Here is a 15,447-nt window from a genome sequence, read left to right on the forward strand (position 1 = left end):
ACCAGTTGGCCCTAAAGCCACGGGGGCCAGAGGGTACAGCACAGTGGGACCGGCCCTTTTGCCTCCAAATTAGCAGGAGACGGCATAGCCTGGGCTGGGTCCTCACGGGCAAGTGAGCCCGGGCGGTGTTTCCCCAGCGGCACGGACGCCCCTCGTCAGCCCACGTCACCGATTTCCTGCTGCAGAGGCCCTTCCTCCTCCAGAGGCCCTTCCTCCTCCGTCACCATCTGCTCCGTAACCAAAACCACCCGGCCTTTCTCATGTGGAGCCCACGCATGGGGACACCTAGTGGCCCACTAGAAACGGAAACCTTTCGTCAAGGAGCTCCAGCTCTGGCTCCTGAAATAGCTCTGACACACTCATGAATACTTTCCCGAGTGGACTCACACCACAAGCAGCGCTCCGGGAACGGGGAAGCTTCCCATAACAACTCCCTTTCAGAACGACAGACCATGAGTCACTCCATGACGGCGCACGGAGGCCCAGTATGGCCCAGAATCAGGGGACTCGGGCACCGAGTGGTTTTCTCTGAAGGACACGCGGCCACCAGGGACCTGAGGGCCTGTCTGTGAGTGGGGCCGGCAAAGTCCTGCGGCCGCTCGTGGACAGGGACAGTTCCAGAACGGCGATGAGCAAACAGACAAAACCAAAAATGTTTTACAAGTTGCTGGACACGTGTTTGAAAATTAAGCTTTGATGAAAGGGGGCGTGGGGGAAACGGTAATGCTCGTTTTCAAGTCGAGAGAGTTAAAAATAAAAAACCCCTTAAGCTGGACCCAAACCATGGAAGATTCTGAACATTGTGTGGCAGGCAAGAGATGGTGTCCTTTGTAGACAGTGGGTTTGGACACTGTGTCTGCAAGGGATATACCGGGAGGTCCAGGCAGACAACCTGAACCCTGAGACCTGGAGATGTGGCTGAGAGAGGGCACACTGTACCTCGGGGTCACGCACACAAGTTGGGGCAGGGGCCCTGGCCCAGGGTGGCGGGCGTGCCCCTCAGCCTGCCCCACACCCCTGCCTGGACTCCTCAGAGAGCCCACATACCACTCACTTTTGTTGAGTCTAAATGCCCTCATCCGTGGGGTGCCCGGGGGGGCTCAATTTTTTGAGTGTCTGATTCTTGATTTTGGCCCAAGTCAGGATCTCAGCGCGGTGAGATCGAGCCCCGTATCTGGCTGCGCGAGGCGGCGACTCTCTCCCTCTCCCTGCCCCTCCCTCCCCGCTGTGCTCTCTCTCTCTCTAAAATAATAAATAAATACATCTCATTTAGTGCCCTCAGCCCTTTAGCAGTGTTGTGGGAGGGCACTGCCAGGGGAGAGGAGCTGGTCCGTGAGACCGGAACTACTTCTTATTTGTGTTCTCGTCCCAATGGTAGGGCAGAAGTCTAGAAGGCAGCTCTGCAGAGAGCAGGAAAACCACATTTTTCCCAAGTCTCTGCTGCCACAGGACCTTGGCACAGTCACTGACCCCCATGACTGGAACTTTCTTTGCTGGCTCCTCCCTCAGGCCAAACATGACATCCACAAATAGAAGCCCAGCCTGGGTACCCGCTCTGAACACAGCGGTAAGGGTTGTGGTCTTTTGCCTGACTGCCTTTCCCTGACCTCCAGCACCCGAGGCCTCAGTGCTCGGTCCCGTTTCAGAGAAAAACCACACGAGTTTCCAGTCACCCGCATAGATGTAGACATCCAATCCATACTCCAGAAATGACGTATCTCCCCTGAAGCCGAGTCTGGGTTTCCACCCCAGTCCTTCTCCCGGACTCCCCATGGCCCCGTTTCCACGGCCCCGAGAAGGATCCGCTGGACAGGAAGCTGCGAGGGCCTGGGTGGGGTGGGGGGTTCCTCCTGCATGTTCCAGGCCTCTCGAGCACTAAGAGTTGACACCATGGGAGGCTTCCCCGCCCCCCTGCTTCCCGCCACAGAACCAAAGCACACTTCATTACACCGACTGGAAAGCGTGCAGCGCTGGAAGGACTTGTGACCAGCGCGAGTCAATACTGAGCTAACGCCCGGATCAGGAGGCAATTCACGCACGCTGCCCAGACCTGCGCTCACTGCGGAGCCAGTGCTCAGGTCTCCCGGGGTCATCGAAGAGCCCGCCATCCTTCCAGGCCAAGCGTATACACGTTGGGTCAAGCCGGACGAGGGCAATTAGCGGCACTAATGGGAACAAAGGTGGGCACAGCTCCCAGGAGGCAGCAGCACGCTCCTGGGGCGCGGGTCACAGTCTCCGCCGGGGAAGTCTGCTGGTGGCGAGGCCAGCCCGGACCACCGGCTTCCGAAACCGAAGAACCTACAGAGCCTCTCACGGATTATTATGCTCCTCTCGCCGTGTGTGCGTTTGGATCCAGTATTTATTTATTTATTTATTTCTCTTTCTTTCTTTCTTTTTAAAAAATATTTTTATTTACTTATTTGTCAGAGAAAGAGAGAGCGAGCGAGCACACAGGCAGACAGAGTGGCCGAGGGAGAAGCAGGCTCCCTACAGAGCAAGGAGCCTGATGCGGGACTCGATCCCAGGACGCTGGGATCATGACCTGAGCCGAAGGCAGACGCTTAACCAACTGAGCCCCCCAGGCGTCCCTGGATCCGGTACTTCTGACATCACTCGGCAACCTCTAACGCCGATCCTGAAGGAGAAATTTCACACGTAGGTTGCAGTGTGTTTTTGCTGCCCACCGAGCTCAGCTCGCCTGGAGTTACGGAGAACCCACGCTCGCTGCAGGAACAGCCCTCCCACTCCTGGACCCCGGAGCTCCGGCTTCGAGCGGGGGGCACGTGATATTTGAACGGAGCACAGACCCTGTGGACTCTGCCTGAATAGCTCGCCTCTGCCCCGAAATCCCACCCTTCACAGAGGCACCAAAGCAACAGACTATTAAATTTAGTTAAATATTAGATTTCTCATTTAATGATTGCCCACACAGCTGGTTTTATCAGCAGAGAGCTGGCTGGCCCACGGGGGAGTTGAGTTAAGCCATTTTATTTGTTCCCATAATTGCATTCAAAGAAGGCAGGAGCTCAGCAGAGGAAATAGGAGAAGATTGGCGTGTTCCCGAAGGACCCTTCTTTTGACTTCACGGCCACGGGGACCTCCCGTCGGGAGCATACAAATGGCCACTCCTTAATTAAATGTGAGCCCCCTCTAATATTTGGCGGAATTAGCTATTATCAGATCTGGACACAGTGAGACGGCAAGCGCGCGGACCGGCTCAGAGGGGCCGCCCCGACCCCAGCTGGGCCCCTGCGGACGGGTACGCCGTGGCCCGCGGGCTGCCCCAGACCCTGCTGCTCATGGCACTGCGGGGTCCCTTCTTGGCCGCGTTCAGGGAAATGGGACCAGAATCTACCAGAAGCCAACGGGCAGCCGACCTGCGGGGGACAAAGGCAATGGCCGCTCTTCTGTGTCCACGGGAAGGAGAGGCGCAGGAGCGAGTGCCCGGAGATCACGCCCCGTGGTGGGGTCTCCTTGCCCCGCCGGCGTGTCCGGGCCTCTCGCAGCCGGGCCACAGCCTGGACGGCGCGTCCGAGGAGCCGAGCTGTCCGCCCTCATGGTAACACCAGCCACGTAGTGACTGTGGTTTTGTGGCTTACCTGTCCGGCACCTAAGTGGTAGGAATGCCCAAGCCCCACATGAGTGTACTTGGCTCCCAGCCATAATTACGTTCTTCGGGAAGCCGCTTCTAAATAATTCAGAGTCACATCTGCGAACACGGCCGCAGGCTCTGCTCGCAAGGTCAGCTTTTCTGAAAGGAAAGAAGCCGCGCATCCCCAGGGTGGCGCTGGGGTCAGTTGGGAGGACGAGGGAGGACAAAGAATTCTCAAACCGGCACTTCACGTGGCAGAGCACGGCGGGGGCGGCTGTGCCGACCGGCCCTGACCTGGCCGGGGCCTCTCTCCAGCAGACCGGCATCGTTCCCGAAGCTTCTGTCCTCGGGGCCCGGAGCTGCCACGCGCACAGGCCGCACACTAGCTGGCAGACCAGGCTTCCCACGGCGTGCCCCAAAGTCACCTTCCCGAGAGCCGGGGGGCCCACCGTCACTGCCGTGCGCACCCAGCGCCCACGTCCCGTCTCCGTCCACACAGCCAGGCAGCACGGCCTTCCCGACACACGAGGTTTAAACACGGCGAGGGACTTGGCGCGGAGTCAGACTAACCCGGGGTTGATTTTGGGAGCTGGGATCAGAGAACCTGGTTTAGACGATGACGACAACGCAGCAGAACCAGAGGCTGGAACTCTCAGTGCAGGCTCTGCCGTGTGCCCCGGCCCGCAGCGTCCAGCTCTCACGACCCAGGAGGAGCCACACCTGTCTGCGCTGTCCCCCTCTGGGCCGGGGCAGGGCCGGGGGCTGCCGGGGTTTGGGTCTCCTGCTCCAGACTACTTCGCACGTCCCAACATCCGCGTGAAGCCCGCTCCGCCGGCTTCCGTCCACATTCACCGACTGACTTAAAAATCCGAACATTAGACCCCATCTTCAAAAACATGGGAGCGCACGGTGGTTTGCGGTTTCTCTGTCTTCCTTTCTTTCTTCTTTTCTCTCTTTTGAGGAAATTCAGATGATCTGCTCTTGGTGCATCAGAGTTCCAGGAGGAACAGTGTGTTAGCCGTTGGTGATGTCTGCAATCCGAGAGCCTCAGTGTTCATCTGAGACGTGGAGCCGGGTCGCCCTCCTCCGGGCTTGTCGGTGAGGAGTAGGAGCCGCGTCATGTGCCCTTTGGCTGCCCCTGCGACCGCCACAGCCCTCAGGAGTGACGTGTTGCATCTGACCAGCGAGGTCGTGCGTCTGGCATCTGCTGAGGACACGGGGGATGGAGCTGACCACAGCAAATCCAGTGGAGGGAGCCCAGAGGCGGGCACAGAGGCTGCGGGGTGGGCAGGCGCATGGCCCACCGCCTCCCCAGACCACTGTTCCCGGGGCGTGAGGAAGGCCCTCCAGGGGGCACCGTGCCCGGACCGACCTGCACCTTCCGCCTTGGAATGAAGACGTTCCGTCCCGTCCATTGTCATCTAATATCTGTTCACTCCCGAATCTCAGATTCCCAGAATGAAGCGGGTTTCCCTTCTTTCCTGCGGTGAGCCCCGTATGCACAGCAACCCCATGCCCGCGAGCGCGATAAACCCCACTCGGCCCTCGTCCTTCCTACTCTCCACACCGAGGCCGCTCGTCAGCCGGGGATGCCTACGGCAGAGTGGGGACAACGAGGACTTGAAAAAAAAATCACAAAGATAACCCAAATCTCCAATCCCTGCCAGATTAGAAGGACGGCAGCCGATTTCCTCAGAGCCCGAAGTGAAGGCTCACGACTCCCTTCAGGTCTCGGAGACCTCGACTCCGGGTTAGATCAACACCCAGAACTCCCACCTCCACTCCCACCGGGCACTAAACACGGGCCTCCACGGCTTCTCCTGTGTGTTTGGGTCTGTTAGGACATTTTTGTCTTCTGTGCCCTCTGCAGACTCTGGGCTCACGAGTGCAGGTAGGGGAGGGTCCCAAGCCCCCATCTCCCCCCGTGCTCCCCTCCGCTGGGTCCGCGCCGTGGCACCTCTCCTCCCCCCTTCCCGCGTCCCCAGGCTGGGCGCTGGTGCTCCCCGCCGCAGTCAGAGAACCCTCCTTGGTGGGGTGGGGTCCACCCCCCTGTAGGGACCCCTCTGGCACTGGGCACACCTGTCTGCTCTCTGGGGTCGCCGGAGGCAGCTGCACAGGCCAGCACAGGGCCGTATCTGACGGGCTCGCTCAGGACGAGTGAGCTGCACAGAAACGGCCGGTAAGTTCGCCCCCGTCACTCCCCTCTCAGGGACGGGCAAAGGCAGCCTGTGGTGTCCTAGACCTTCCTCGTGTACAGGGGCTGCTCGCACCCGTCGGCCTGTCTCCCTCCTCCCGGGGCCTCTCTGGCATGTCAGTGGGTCCCCGTGAGGCAATGCCGTGTGCTGGAAAGGACGCCGACCTCCGCTGGGCCTCGATGCAACAAATCCCACACAACCTTCTTTTCTTTCTTCCCGCCCACGTGGCCAGAAGCGGGGGCGATGGTGGGCTTCCTCCCGGGACAGCGACAAGGATCCCGCGACCTGGGTTTCACAGGAGCAAAGGACAAACCCTCGTTCCGCTGTCGTATGTCGGACTGTGTCCCTCACACATGCTGACGTCCTCACCCCCAGTACCTCTGACGGTGGCCGTATTTGGAATCAGGGTCTTTGCAGCAGAAGCAAGTTGGGCTGAGGCCATGAGGGTCCTAATCCAGCACAACTACTGGGTCCTTGTAGGAAGGGGAGAGCTGGACACAAGGCTGCACACGAGGAGGTCATGTGGCGAGGAACGGTGACCCTTGTGCTAGCCCAGGAATGCCAGAATGGTTGCCGGCCGCCACCGGGAGCTGGGGGACCGCCTCCCCCCGCAGCCTTGGAACCAGTCACCCTGCCGACATCCTGACCTTGAACCTGCAGCCTCCGGGGCTCAACGGCACACGTTTCTGGGGGATGTGCACTCAGATTCCGGGGGTGGTGCGCCGAGTGGCTGTCACCACCAGCCACGGGTTCCTGATTTTACCCGAGGGGCACAGAGCCGGCAGGAGAGTTATTTCGCGGCATTCTGTGCAGCCACATGAAGCCCATGCAGACGTGGGGCATGGGGCACGGGGCAGGGCCGGGACTGGCAAGAGGAAGATGGGGAGTCAGAGGCTGTGACCCTGGCGCGCACAGGAAGCCAGGCTGCCCGCACTGTCGCAGTCACTGGGGACCCCCTACCCCCCACTTCACCCTTGCCCTGTTGTCTGGCCCCAAAGCCGCTGGAGGGTGGAAAGGACAGGAGGACACGCGTGCAGGGGCGGGGAGGGCGAGCTGCCGCAGACGGGGCGCACGCAGGGAGCAGCACGGGCCGTCTCACTGCTGGGCGGGTGGGACAGCTGCCGGATCCCAGGGACACCTGAGATTCTCATGCGTGAAAAGGAGCCGTCGTGCGGGCCTGACGTCCTGACCCACGGGGATGGACATGCCTCTTTTGCTTCTTGGGGGGCGGACCCCCCCCCCGCCAACAGCTCAACCACGGAGTCATTCTGTGTCCACCTTGGGGTCCTGCGTCCTCGTTCCGGAAAACCCTGGGCAGCACTGAGAACCAGAGACGCGGCAACCGGCGGGTCGGGATGAGCTCCCCCCGGAGCGAGGCTCAGGCTGAGGGACAGCTGGGGTCCGCACACGGCCGGGCGCCCAGGCTTGCGAGGATGCGTGGTTGGAGAGGACCCCAGGTCCGCACGGCCCAGACGCTGTCCGGCTCCTGTGGCTCAGCACTCAGCTGGCGGCATGACGGTGCCACCTTCACGGGAGGCGCCCCGATGCCCCCGCACGGGCTGGTGCAGGCCGTGGGCAGAATCCTTCCATTTCCCGTTCCATGCCCCCCGACCCCGGGAATCACCAGCAACTGTGACCCCTGAACCCCAAACAGTGAAATGCTTCTCTAAAAACCTCTTTTTGGGGGTCCCCCCAGAATACAGACGACAAGTACAACCTCCAGACTCAGGGGGCTGCCCGGGCGGAGGGGTTGTCACAGCCAGCCACCAACGGTGACAAAAAGGGGGTTGCTTGGTTTCCCCGCAGAATCGGGAGACCTCTTGGAGGAGAGCTGTCCTCGCTGCCTGCGCTGGCGGGCACAGGGAGAATTCTTCCCAGACGCTCTCACGGTGCAGACACCCGCACGCACACTGCCCCATTTTATAAGAGAATAAACAGCCTGTGTTATTACGTGGAGGCACCTAAGACGCAGGCCGGCGTTCATATGCGGGCCCACGGGACCCGAGGACAAGCGGGGACTGGGCCTCGCTCCCCGGGCTCGCGCTCCTGGCCCCCAGCAGCCCTGGATATGTGATCGCGGCCAGACCCGCGTGTGGCTACCGGGCACAAGGCCTCCCCAGACGCAGGCGCCGCGTCACCGGATCCCTAACAGCGTCCTCCAAAGAAGCAAGTCAGAGGGTTGAAGCCAATGGCTTTCTGAACAGCCATACCTCGTTTCCTTAAAAGGGGGGAAAAAGCACCTAGAAATAGTTTTGTGTTTTTACTATAGATTTAACAAAGAAAAAAGGCTGTTTATTTTGAAAGAATCATAAATTCACGGGACACTTCAAAAACACGGCCTGGCGTCCCACACACCCCATACCCAGCCTGCCCCCAGAGCGACACCCGCTGCGGCACGGGGCAGCGTCCGGCGAGGACACCGACCACACACCCTGTTCGGTGCGCATCAGACCACAGACTTTTAAGAAGGGAAAAACTTCATGAAATATCAGGAAATCTTCTATGTACTTTTTGTGTGTCTGTTTGTTCCCAGGGTAGAATTCTGTCATTCTTCAGTAGCAGGTAACACCCAGTGCTCGATCCGTCACGAGCCCCTCAATGCCCCTCCCCCAGGGACCCACCCCGCCCCTCCCCTCCAGCGGCCCGGTTTGTTCCCTGGAGTTCACAGTCTCCCACGGCGTGTCCCCCTCTGGTTTCACCTCATTCGATCTTTCCCTGCCTTCCCCTGTGATCCTCTGTCTTGCTTCTTCAAGTCTACGTGTCAGGGAGATCACGATCGTTGTCTTTCTTGGACGGACGTAGTTCACACCGCACATTACCCTCCGGTTCCAGCCACGCCGTCACAGCTGGCAAGGTTCTTTCTTACTGACGGCGGATAGTCCGCTGTATGAACACACTCACACGCACACACACTCACACACACACACACACTCACTCACACACACACACTCTATAGAATTCTCACATTTTAACCAGTCCTCTAAGTGAGTAGGACACGTTCTCTTCAGACAAAAAGATGTTCCAGTTGAGGTTTTTTGAAATATTTCCATGTTTCAAAGTGGAAAATCATTGCTCAAGAGATTCGAGCGCGAACACTTTTTTAAAAACAAGGCTGTCATGTTCGGCTGTGTCTGTCGACCCCACAGAGGCCTGCCTTGAGGTGGGCGTCCGGCCCAACCCCTCGGGCAGCCTCCCCAGGACTCTCCAAGCCCCTGTGCCCACAAGAGGGGGCAGCCTGTGGCTGGGTGGGGTGTAGCCCTGATAACCGGGTCACATCCCATCCCTATGGGGCATGTGATGCAGACCCCAGACCTCACAGGCTCCCAGAAGGCTCCCAGTGGTGCCGGAGATGAGGTCCAGGGCCGGGCACTGGTGCCCAGAACGCCGCACCCCCCGAGAGGACAACAGACAGGCCAGCGCAGTGACTTCTCCACTGACGGCCACGCAAGTGTTCTGAGTGGGTCTCGAATCCGTCTGGCAGCCCGTTTCTGGACTTCTTTTGCCCTTTAAGTGATTTAAAAAATCGATTTCCGGTGTTCTCTTCTACTTTTGAGTCTCCAGTAATTACTGGATAAGTTTTGGGGACTCCGGTCATCATTTGGGATTATTCTCTAAATGCTCTCTTTAAAATCAACCTGTTCTACCGACTTTGAAACACTTTGGCCACTTTCTCACCAGCGTCTAAATAGATCCCGGGATACCCCGCCTTCAACCCTCCTCACCCCTGCACGCCGCGGCACCCGACGCCTGAGCCCCGGCCGGGAATCCGAGTCACGGACACCAGCTGCCTTGATATTCAAGGGAAGGGCAGAGTGACTGCTGCCTTCGGAGCCGGAGGTCTGACTTTCCGTTAGAAGGCAGAGCAGGGTCCTGCCAGGGCCGGTGGTACCACCGTGGGAAGGAGTGGGAAGGCGTCGGGGGTCGGGAGGAAGGAAGCAGTGGGGTTCCTTGGGGACAGGGTCGAGGAAGACCAAGAAAGAGGGGCTGAGTGCACGTTCTCTTCATTCCCAGCTCTACGAGGGTCGGCCTGGGACAGGACGCGCCCAAATTACATGAGAACTAAACACAAGGGTGTGTGTGTCAACTTGCCTGGGGTCCCTTTAAGCAAAAATGTGCTGGGAGGTCCCCTGAGAAGGCCCCTTGTGCCGTGACGGTGCCCCCCACCCACAAGGGTAGACGAACCTCCAAGTGCCCACGGAGCCTTGACCCCCCTCCCCGTGGAGGGCCAGGCTGCAGGGCCTGGGGTGCGGGCGGGGCCATGCACGGCCGCAGTGGCCTCCGGGCCTCAGCTCATCTTTTGGCTTCGTGGCTCTGACCGTCCACCACACTGACCAACACTGGCCATTGTGGGGGTCGCTCTGAACCGCTGAGCAGCGCCATCTGTGTCTCCAAACAGGAGCACATGACAGGATTCTGCCCCAGAACTTGGGCTTTCTTTCTCCCATGACGCGGGAGGATTCCAGAAAAGAGCAAAAGGCACTTACTTCTCTTGTCGGTCGTGTTGTGCACTGTCACCGTGGGGACTCCAGGACCTGAGTGGGTGGAGAGGAGAAGCCAGAGAAGAAAAGAAAGAAGGTCGTTAGTTCATCTGAAACACAGGAGCGTCCGGCATCCCTTCCAGCGTGCACACGCGCGTGCCCGGGACCTGCCTGCCTGGCTTCGTGCCCTTAGCATCCCAAGGGAGTGGATTCGAACTCCCATATTCACACTCATCTCAGGGTTCACTCCCTCCTCGCTCCACGGCCCTGTGCCGACGCCAATCCCAGGCGGGGCCTTGAGTGCAAAGGAAGGACACCCCAGTGGCGTCCTGGACGGGTTCCTCCCGGAGAGGTCGGCCTCTCCACGGGCCTCTTGGGACGCTTTGCAAACACTGACTAGCCAGCAGGGCTCTTGTGCGGAGGTCTGGCCGTGTGTCCACCCCGGCCTTACGTCGGCTTCCTGACTCCAAGGCCGTGGGGGAGCCCAGAGCCTGGAGGGGTGAGGGAAGGGCGGGCTCCGGGCTAAGGGGCCTCGGTGGCTTCGGGCCGTGGTCAAACGTCCTTAGTCTCTTGAGCAAGGAGAGAGTCCAGGGAGCAAAAGGGGCTTTTCCAAATTGTTTTCTGGACCCTGGTGAAAGTATGCTAGAGGCAGGCAATCGTTCCGGCCTCCACTCTGCGCCCTTTGCGAATTCACTCTCTTCCAGCCAGCCGGGCGTGGGCAGGTCCTGCAGGACGCCCACGGCTCCCTCTGCCCCAGACCCGGGCAGGCTTGCTCGTTTCCTTCGGTGCAGTCTCTGCTGAGATGCCTTCTCCACTTGCCTGACGGGAGCCTCCTCGACCACACCGCCAGCCCCTACCCGTCCCCGCTTCCTCGCCCTTTGGAGAGCTCACTGTCCCGTTCCGTGAAGCTGGGACCTTAGGACGGGCATTTTCTGTATTTGTTCACTGTCCTCGTCTTCAACGGCACCAGGCGTAAGACCGAGAAGCGCTGTCTTTCCGACTGCCGCTCCTGCTGGTGGCCGGAATACAGCTGGTGTTGACTGCATATGCATGGAGTGTGTGCTGAGCGGTGGCCACGGAGCCTCCCGGAGGAGCAGGGGAGGCCTGCCCCTTGGCCCTCGGGGACTGGGGACAGTGGAGGCAGAGAGAGGACACGGGACGCAGGAAGGCAGAGGGAGGAAGGTCCACGGCGGGGGCACCGTGGCCAGGGCGCTGCTGGCTCTCTGCTTCAGGCTGGGGACTCACTGACACTCTGAGCAGGAGGACATGTACTGTCTGGGGAGAGGACTGGCTGGTGCTGACCTTCCCTGGGCTCACTGTAACCTCGTGCCTGCTTCCCTGGGGCCGCATGACCAGGGGCTCCAGTGAGAGCCAGGGACCTGCCACGGATCCTACTATTCTGAGGGCTTAGCTACCCCACTGCAGCGGCTACCGAGTGGAGGTCCCATTCCGGGGCCCAAAGAGCATTAGCCACGGAGGAGCCATCAGATGGGGCTGGTCCAGCCAGGCCCCGGCTAAGGTGAGAGACAGACTGTGGGTCTCACCAGCCGTGGACCTCAGAGCCTGTCCACAGTCCAGGGACTGGACCCAGACCCTGCCCAGTGCACATCCGAAGTCCGGGGGGCCTGGGGCCTTATCCCCCCACCACCGCGGGGCCCCCTCCCCCGTTCACCCACTACATAGGACAGCCCAAAGAAAATGCCCCGCATCTGGTTACATGTGAATTTCAGATAAACAATTCGGTGTTGTGTTTTGTTTTAGTATGAATATGTCCCATACAGTATTTGGGACTTACCACCAAAAAAAAAAAAAAAAAAAAAGTTGTTTACCTGGAATTTAATGTAATTGGGTGCCTGCATTTTCAGTTGCTAGATCTGACGCTGTCTCCCCAGGGGGCGGGCAGCACGGATCTGAGAGTCCAGGTGTTTAAATCCGAAGAGACAGCACTTAGGGCGAGGGACTGAGACGCTGGCTGCGCATTTAAATTATTGAATCAAACTAAGTTTCCCGGCTCGAAGATCCATGCTTCCCGTGGGGAGCTCATGTGGAAGAACAGATCACTTATTGAGAAATAAAGAAACTACATCTATTTTCTCTGCACATTTCAGGGTGAGTAAATTTGCACACAGAGCGTATCCTACACTTTTATTAATAATGTAAACAATTATTATTTATTTAGCTCCTACTATGTAAAGGCGTTCTGCAGGAGGTTGACCATGAATAATTCATCATCCTCACGGCAGCCCTACAAAGTAGCTTCTAACTGTATTTTACAGACGAGAAAACACAGGTTCTGAGAATGTGAAGCCTTTATCTCCTCCACATAGTCAGAAACTCAGCCCTCCTCAATTTTTTTTTTCATTTCATTTTATTTTATTTCTTTTCAGGGTTCCAAATTCATGAGCATGATATAGGTTTCTAAAAGGAATGCAAACGCTAAAGAAGAGAGTGACAGGGCAAGGCCCTGCTGACCCCACTTCCCAGAAGTGACCTGAGTCCTCTGTAAAGCCCAAAGGCGCTCCTGTATGGTCACCCGCACACGAGAACAGATATACTCAACAGAGTCAAATAACATAAAAACACTGACATGTAAGTTGGCAGCTTGATCAAATCTGAAGTTTGCATCCTATTGCCTTAGTTTTGCTTGTTTGTTTTTTAACAAAACGTCGAACACGGACTTGAGGGCGGCTGCCCTCCTCTCCTGATCACAGCCTGCTCCCCCCCAGGGACAGCGGTCACCTGACACCCCCTCTACACTTAGAAGGTCTTTGCGGCTCATGGTGGTGTTTATCACCCCAGCTCAGGCCCCACAGAGTGGAACACAGAGCCGGAGGGCGAGGCCACACGGCGGGGAGCTCGCGTTTGCAGCACGAGTCAGCACAGTTCTGGGACCCGAGCATGGCCGGGCAGCCGGAGGGCTGGACCGTCTCGCACACGTCCGTGCACACGCTCACGGGGAGGCTTGCCCTAGACCGTTCTGGGCGGCAACCGAGGCCCGGCTCCCGTGAGTGGGGTGGGGGCAGCTTACAAGCAGGGTATTCACACAGACAAGATGAGAGGGCACACGAGTGAGCAATTGCACACCCACCGACACGGACAGAACGGAAAACACATTGCTGCCTGAAAACGCAACGTGCGGAACGGTCGATGCTGTAATGTACAATAACGGAAAGAATTTTTAAAAGCTGTGAAACCATTTCTTTTCTTTTCTTTTTAAATGATTTTATTTGACAGAGAGAGATCACAAGCAGGCAGAGAGAGAGAGGAGGAAGCAGGCTCCCCGCTGAGCAGAGAGCCCGATATGGGGCTCGATCCCAGGACCCTGGGATCATGACCTGAGCCGAAGGCAGCGGCCCAACCCACTGAGCCACCCAGGCGCCCCTGGAAACCATTTCTAACAGATGTGTCGTATGCCCCTGTATGGCCAAATGGTCATTTCTTCGCTGCCTTCCCTACTGATGGAAATGTAGACTGTTACCTTCTCTTCTTTGTTACTGTAAACGGTGCTGCGGGAAACCCTCATACTCCTCGCACCCGTAGCGAAAACTGTCTGCCAGGTGGGTGAGTCACCAGCGAGGCAACTCTGTGTCTTACGGTCTTATGGTCAGCGTTCACCAGATGAGCTGCACATTTCAAACACAAAACCCCTGCACTCCGTGCTTACGAACCGTGGAAGTTTATCTCTCGCTGATGTTACGTCCTGGTAAATGCGTCCGGGGCAATCCTGCTGTGGCTGCACCTATGCGGCAGCTGCGCTCCGGGACTCAGGCTGGAGGGCCGGCCCTCGTCTGGCACATGCAGGCTCACCCCAGCATGTGAGGGAGACATACGGGGGCTCCTGACACATCTGGGCGTGTCGGTCACACTGGTTCTCATGCCTTTGGACAACGAACGGGAGGAGCTCTCCTTCTGGGGAGCTGGGGGTCGCGTGGCCGTGGGGAGGGTGTCCGGGGATGGGCGTGGGTATGAGACACTGGGGACCGCGGTCCATCACCTCCAGCAGCTTCTGACTAACAGTGTATGGGGGGGATCTATTATACCTGAAAAATGTTTGTTTTTTCCACTCTGACGGGAAGATATTATATGTGGGTATTTCTTGAATTAGATTTGTCAAATTTTGTGTGAAGTGGGATATCTTTTCATGCTAATTTCACATCCGCATTGTGTGCATGTGGTGTGACTGTGGAGTGTGACAGTGTGTATGTGGGTGTGATGGTCTGTGACTGTGGGTATGACTGTGGTTTTGTGTGGGTGTGATGGTGTGTGACTGTGGGTTTGTGTGTTGACTGTGTGACTGTGTGTGATGGTGTGTGATTGTGGCTGTGTGTCTGGGTGTGACTGTGTGTGATTGTATGACTGTGTGTGTGTGTGATGGTGTGTGACTGTGACTGTGTGTGTGTGGATGTGATGGTCTGCGACTGGGTATGACTATGTGGTTTTGTGTGGGTGTGATGGTGTGTGACTATGGGGTGTGACTGTGTGTGGGGGTGTGATGGTGTGTAACTGTGAGGTATGACTGTGTGTGTGTGGCTGTGATGGTGTGTGACTCTGAGTGTGATGGTGTATGTGTGGGTGTGACTGCGTGTACTGTGACCCTCTGCCGGCTGCAGTCACACTGCTGCTTGTCCCCGCACTGTTTAAGAATTTAGCTCTGGCTGCTGTCACAGGTGCTTCTCCTGTGTTCTTTCTAATTGTCACTCTGAAAAGTGCCCTTAGCACCAAAGGTAGCAACTGTCACACTGAATTTTAAGTTTAAAAATGCAACTGCTCTTGGGCATCTGGAGGGCTTAGCTGGCGAAGTGTCTGGCTTCGGCTCAGGTCATGAACCCGGGGTCCTGCGATCGAGGCCCGCATCCGGCTCCCTGCTCGGCGGGAGCCTGCTTCTGCTCTGCGCCTCCCCGTCCCCTCTCACGCGCTCTCTCAAATAAATAAATAAAATAAACATGCAACTGCTCCTCCCACTTTCCCACCACACCCCGGCGAACAGCAGACAGACAGACACGCACACGCCCTCTGAAGCCCTCGGGCGGCAGTCTGCATCCTTCCAGGGCCTATTTGGAATCTGGGAGTCCGCGCGGTGCACAAGATGTTTGCTGATGGATTCATGGCTAATGAACAGAAATCTTTGCCATGACCTATCAAGGCAGCAAATTTGAATCAGGCTAAGGAAGGATCTCTTGAG

The 15,447-nt window shown here is 57.9% G+C and overlaps 1 protein-coding gene across 4 annotated transcripts in view; it reads right to left on the bottom strand.

Annotated features, from left to right (window-relative positions):
* DPP6 (dipeptidyl peptidase like 6) overlaps positions 1 to 15,447 on the bottom strand; it is an 850,942-nt gene that overhangs the window by 21,781 nt on the left and 813,714 nt on the right. For all 4 annotated transcript variants that reach the window (XM_004766000.3, XM_045086322.1, XM_045086321.1 and 1 more), the window contains exon 17: positions 10,272 to 10,319. In XM_004766000.3, coding sequence (XP_004766057.1) covers positions 10,272 to 10,319 — 48 coding nt within the window. The remainder of the gene's footprint in view (positions 1 to 10,271; positions 10,320 to 15,447) is intronic.

The sequence above is a fragment of the Mustela putorius genome, unplaced genomic scaffold, assembly GCF_011764305.1.
Source record: "Mustela putorius furo isolate JIRA1106 unplaced genomic scaffold, ASM1176430v1.1 tig00000929_pilon_pilon_pilon, whole genome shotgun sequence".
Lineage (NCBI taxonomy): Eukaryota > Metazoa > Chordata > Mammalia > Carnivora > Mustelidae > Mustela > Mustela putorius.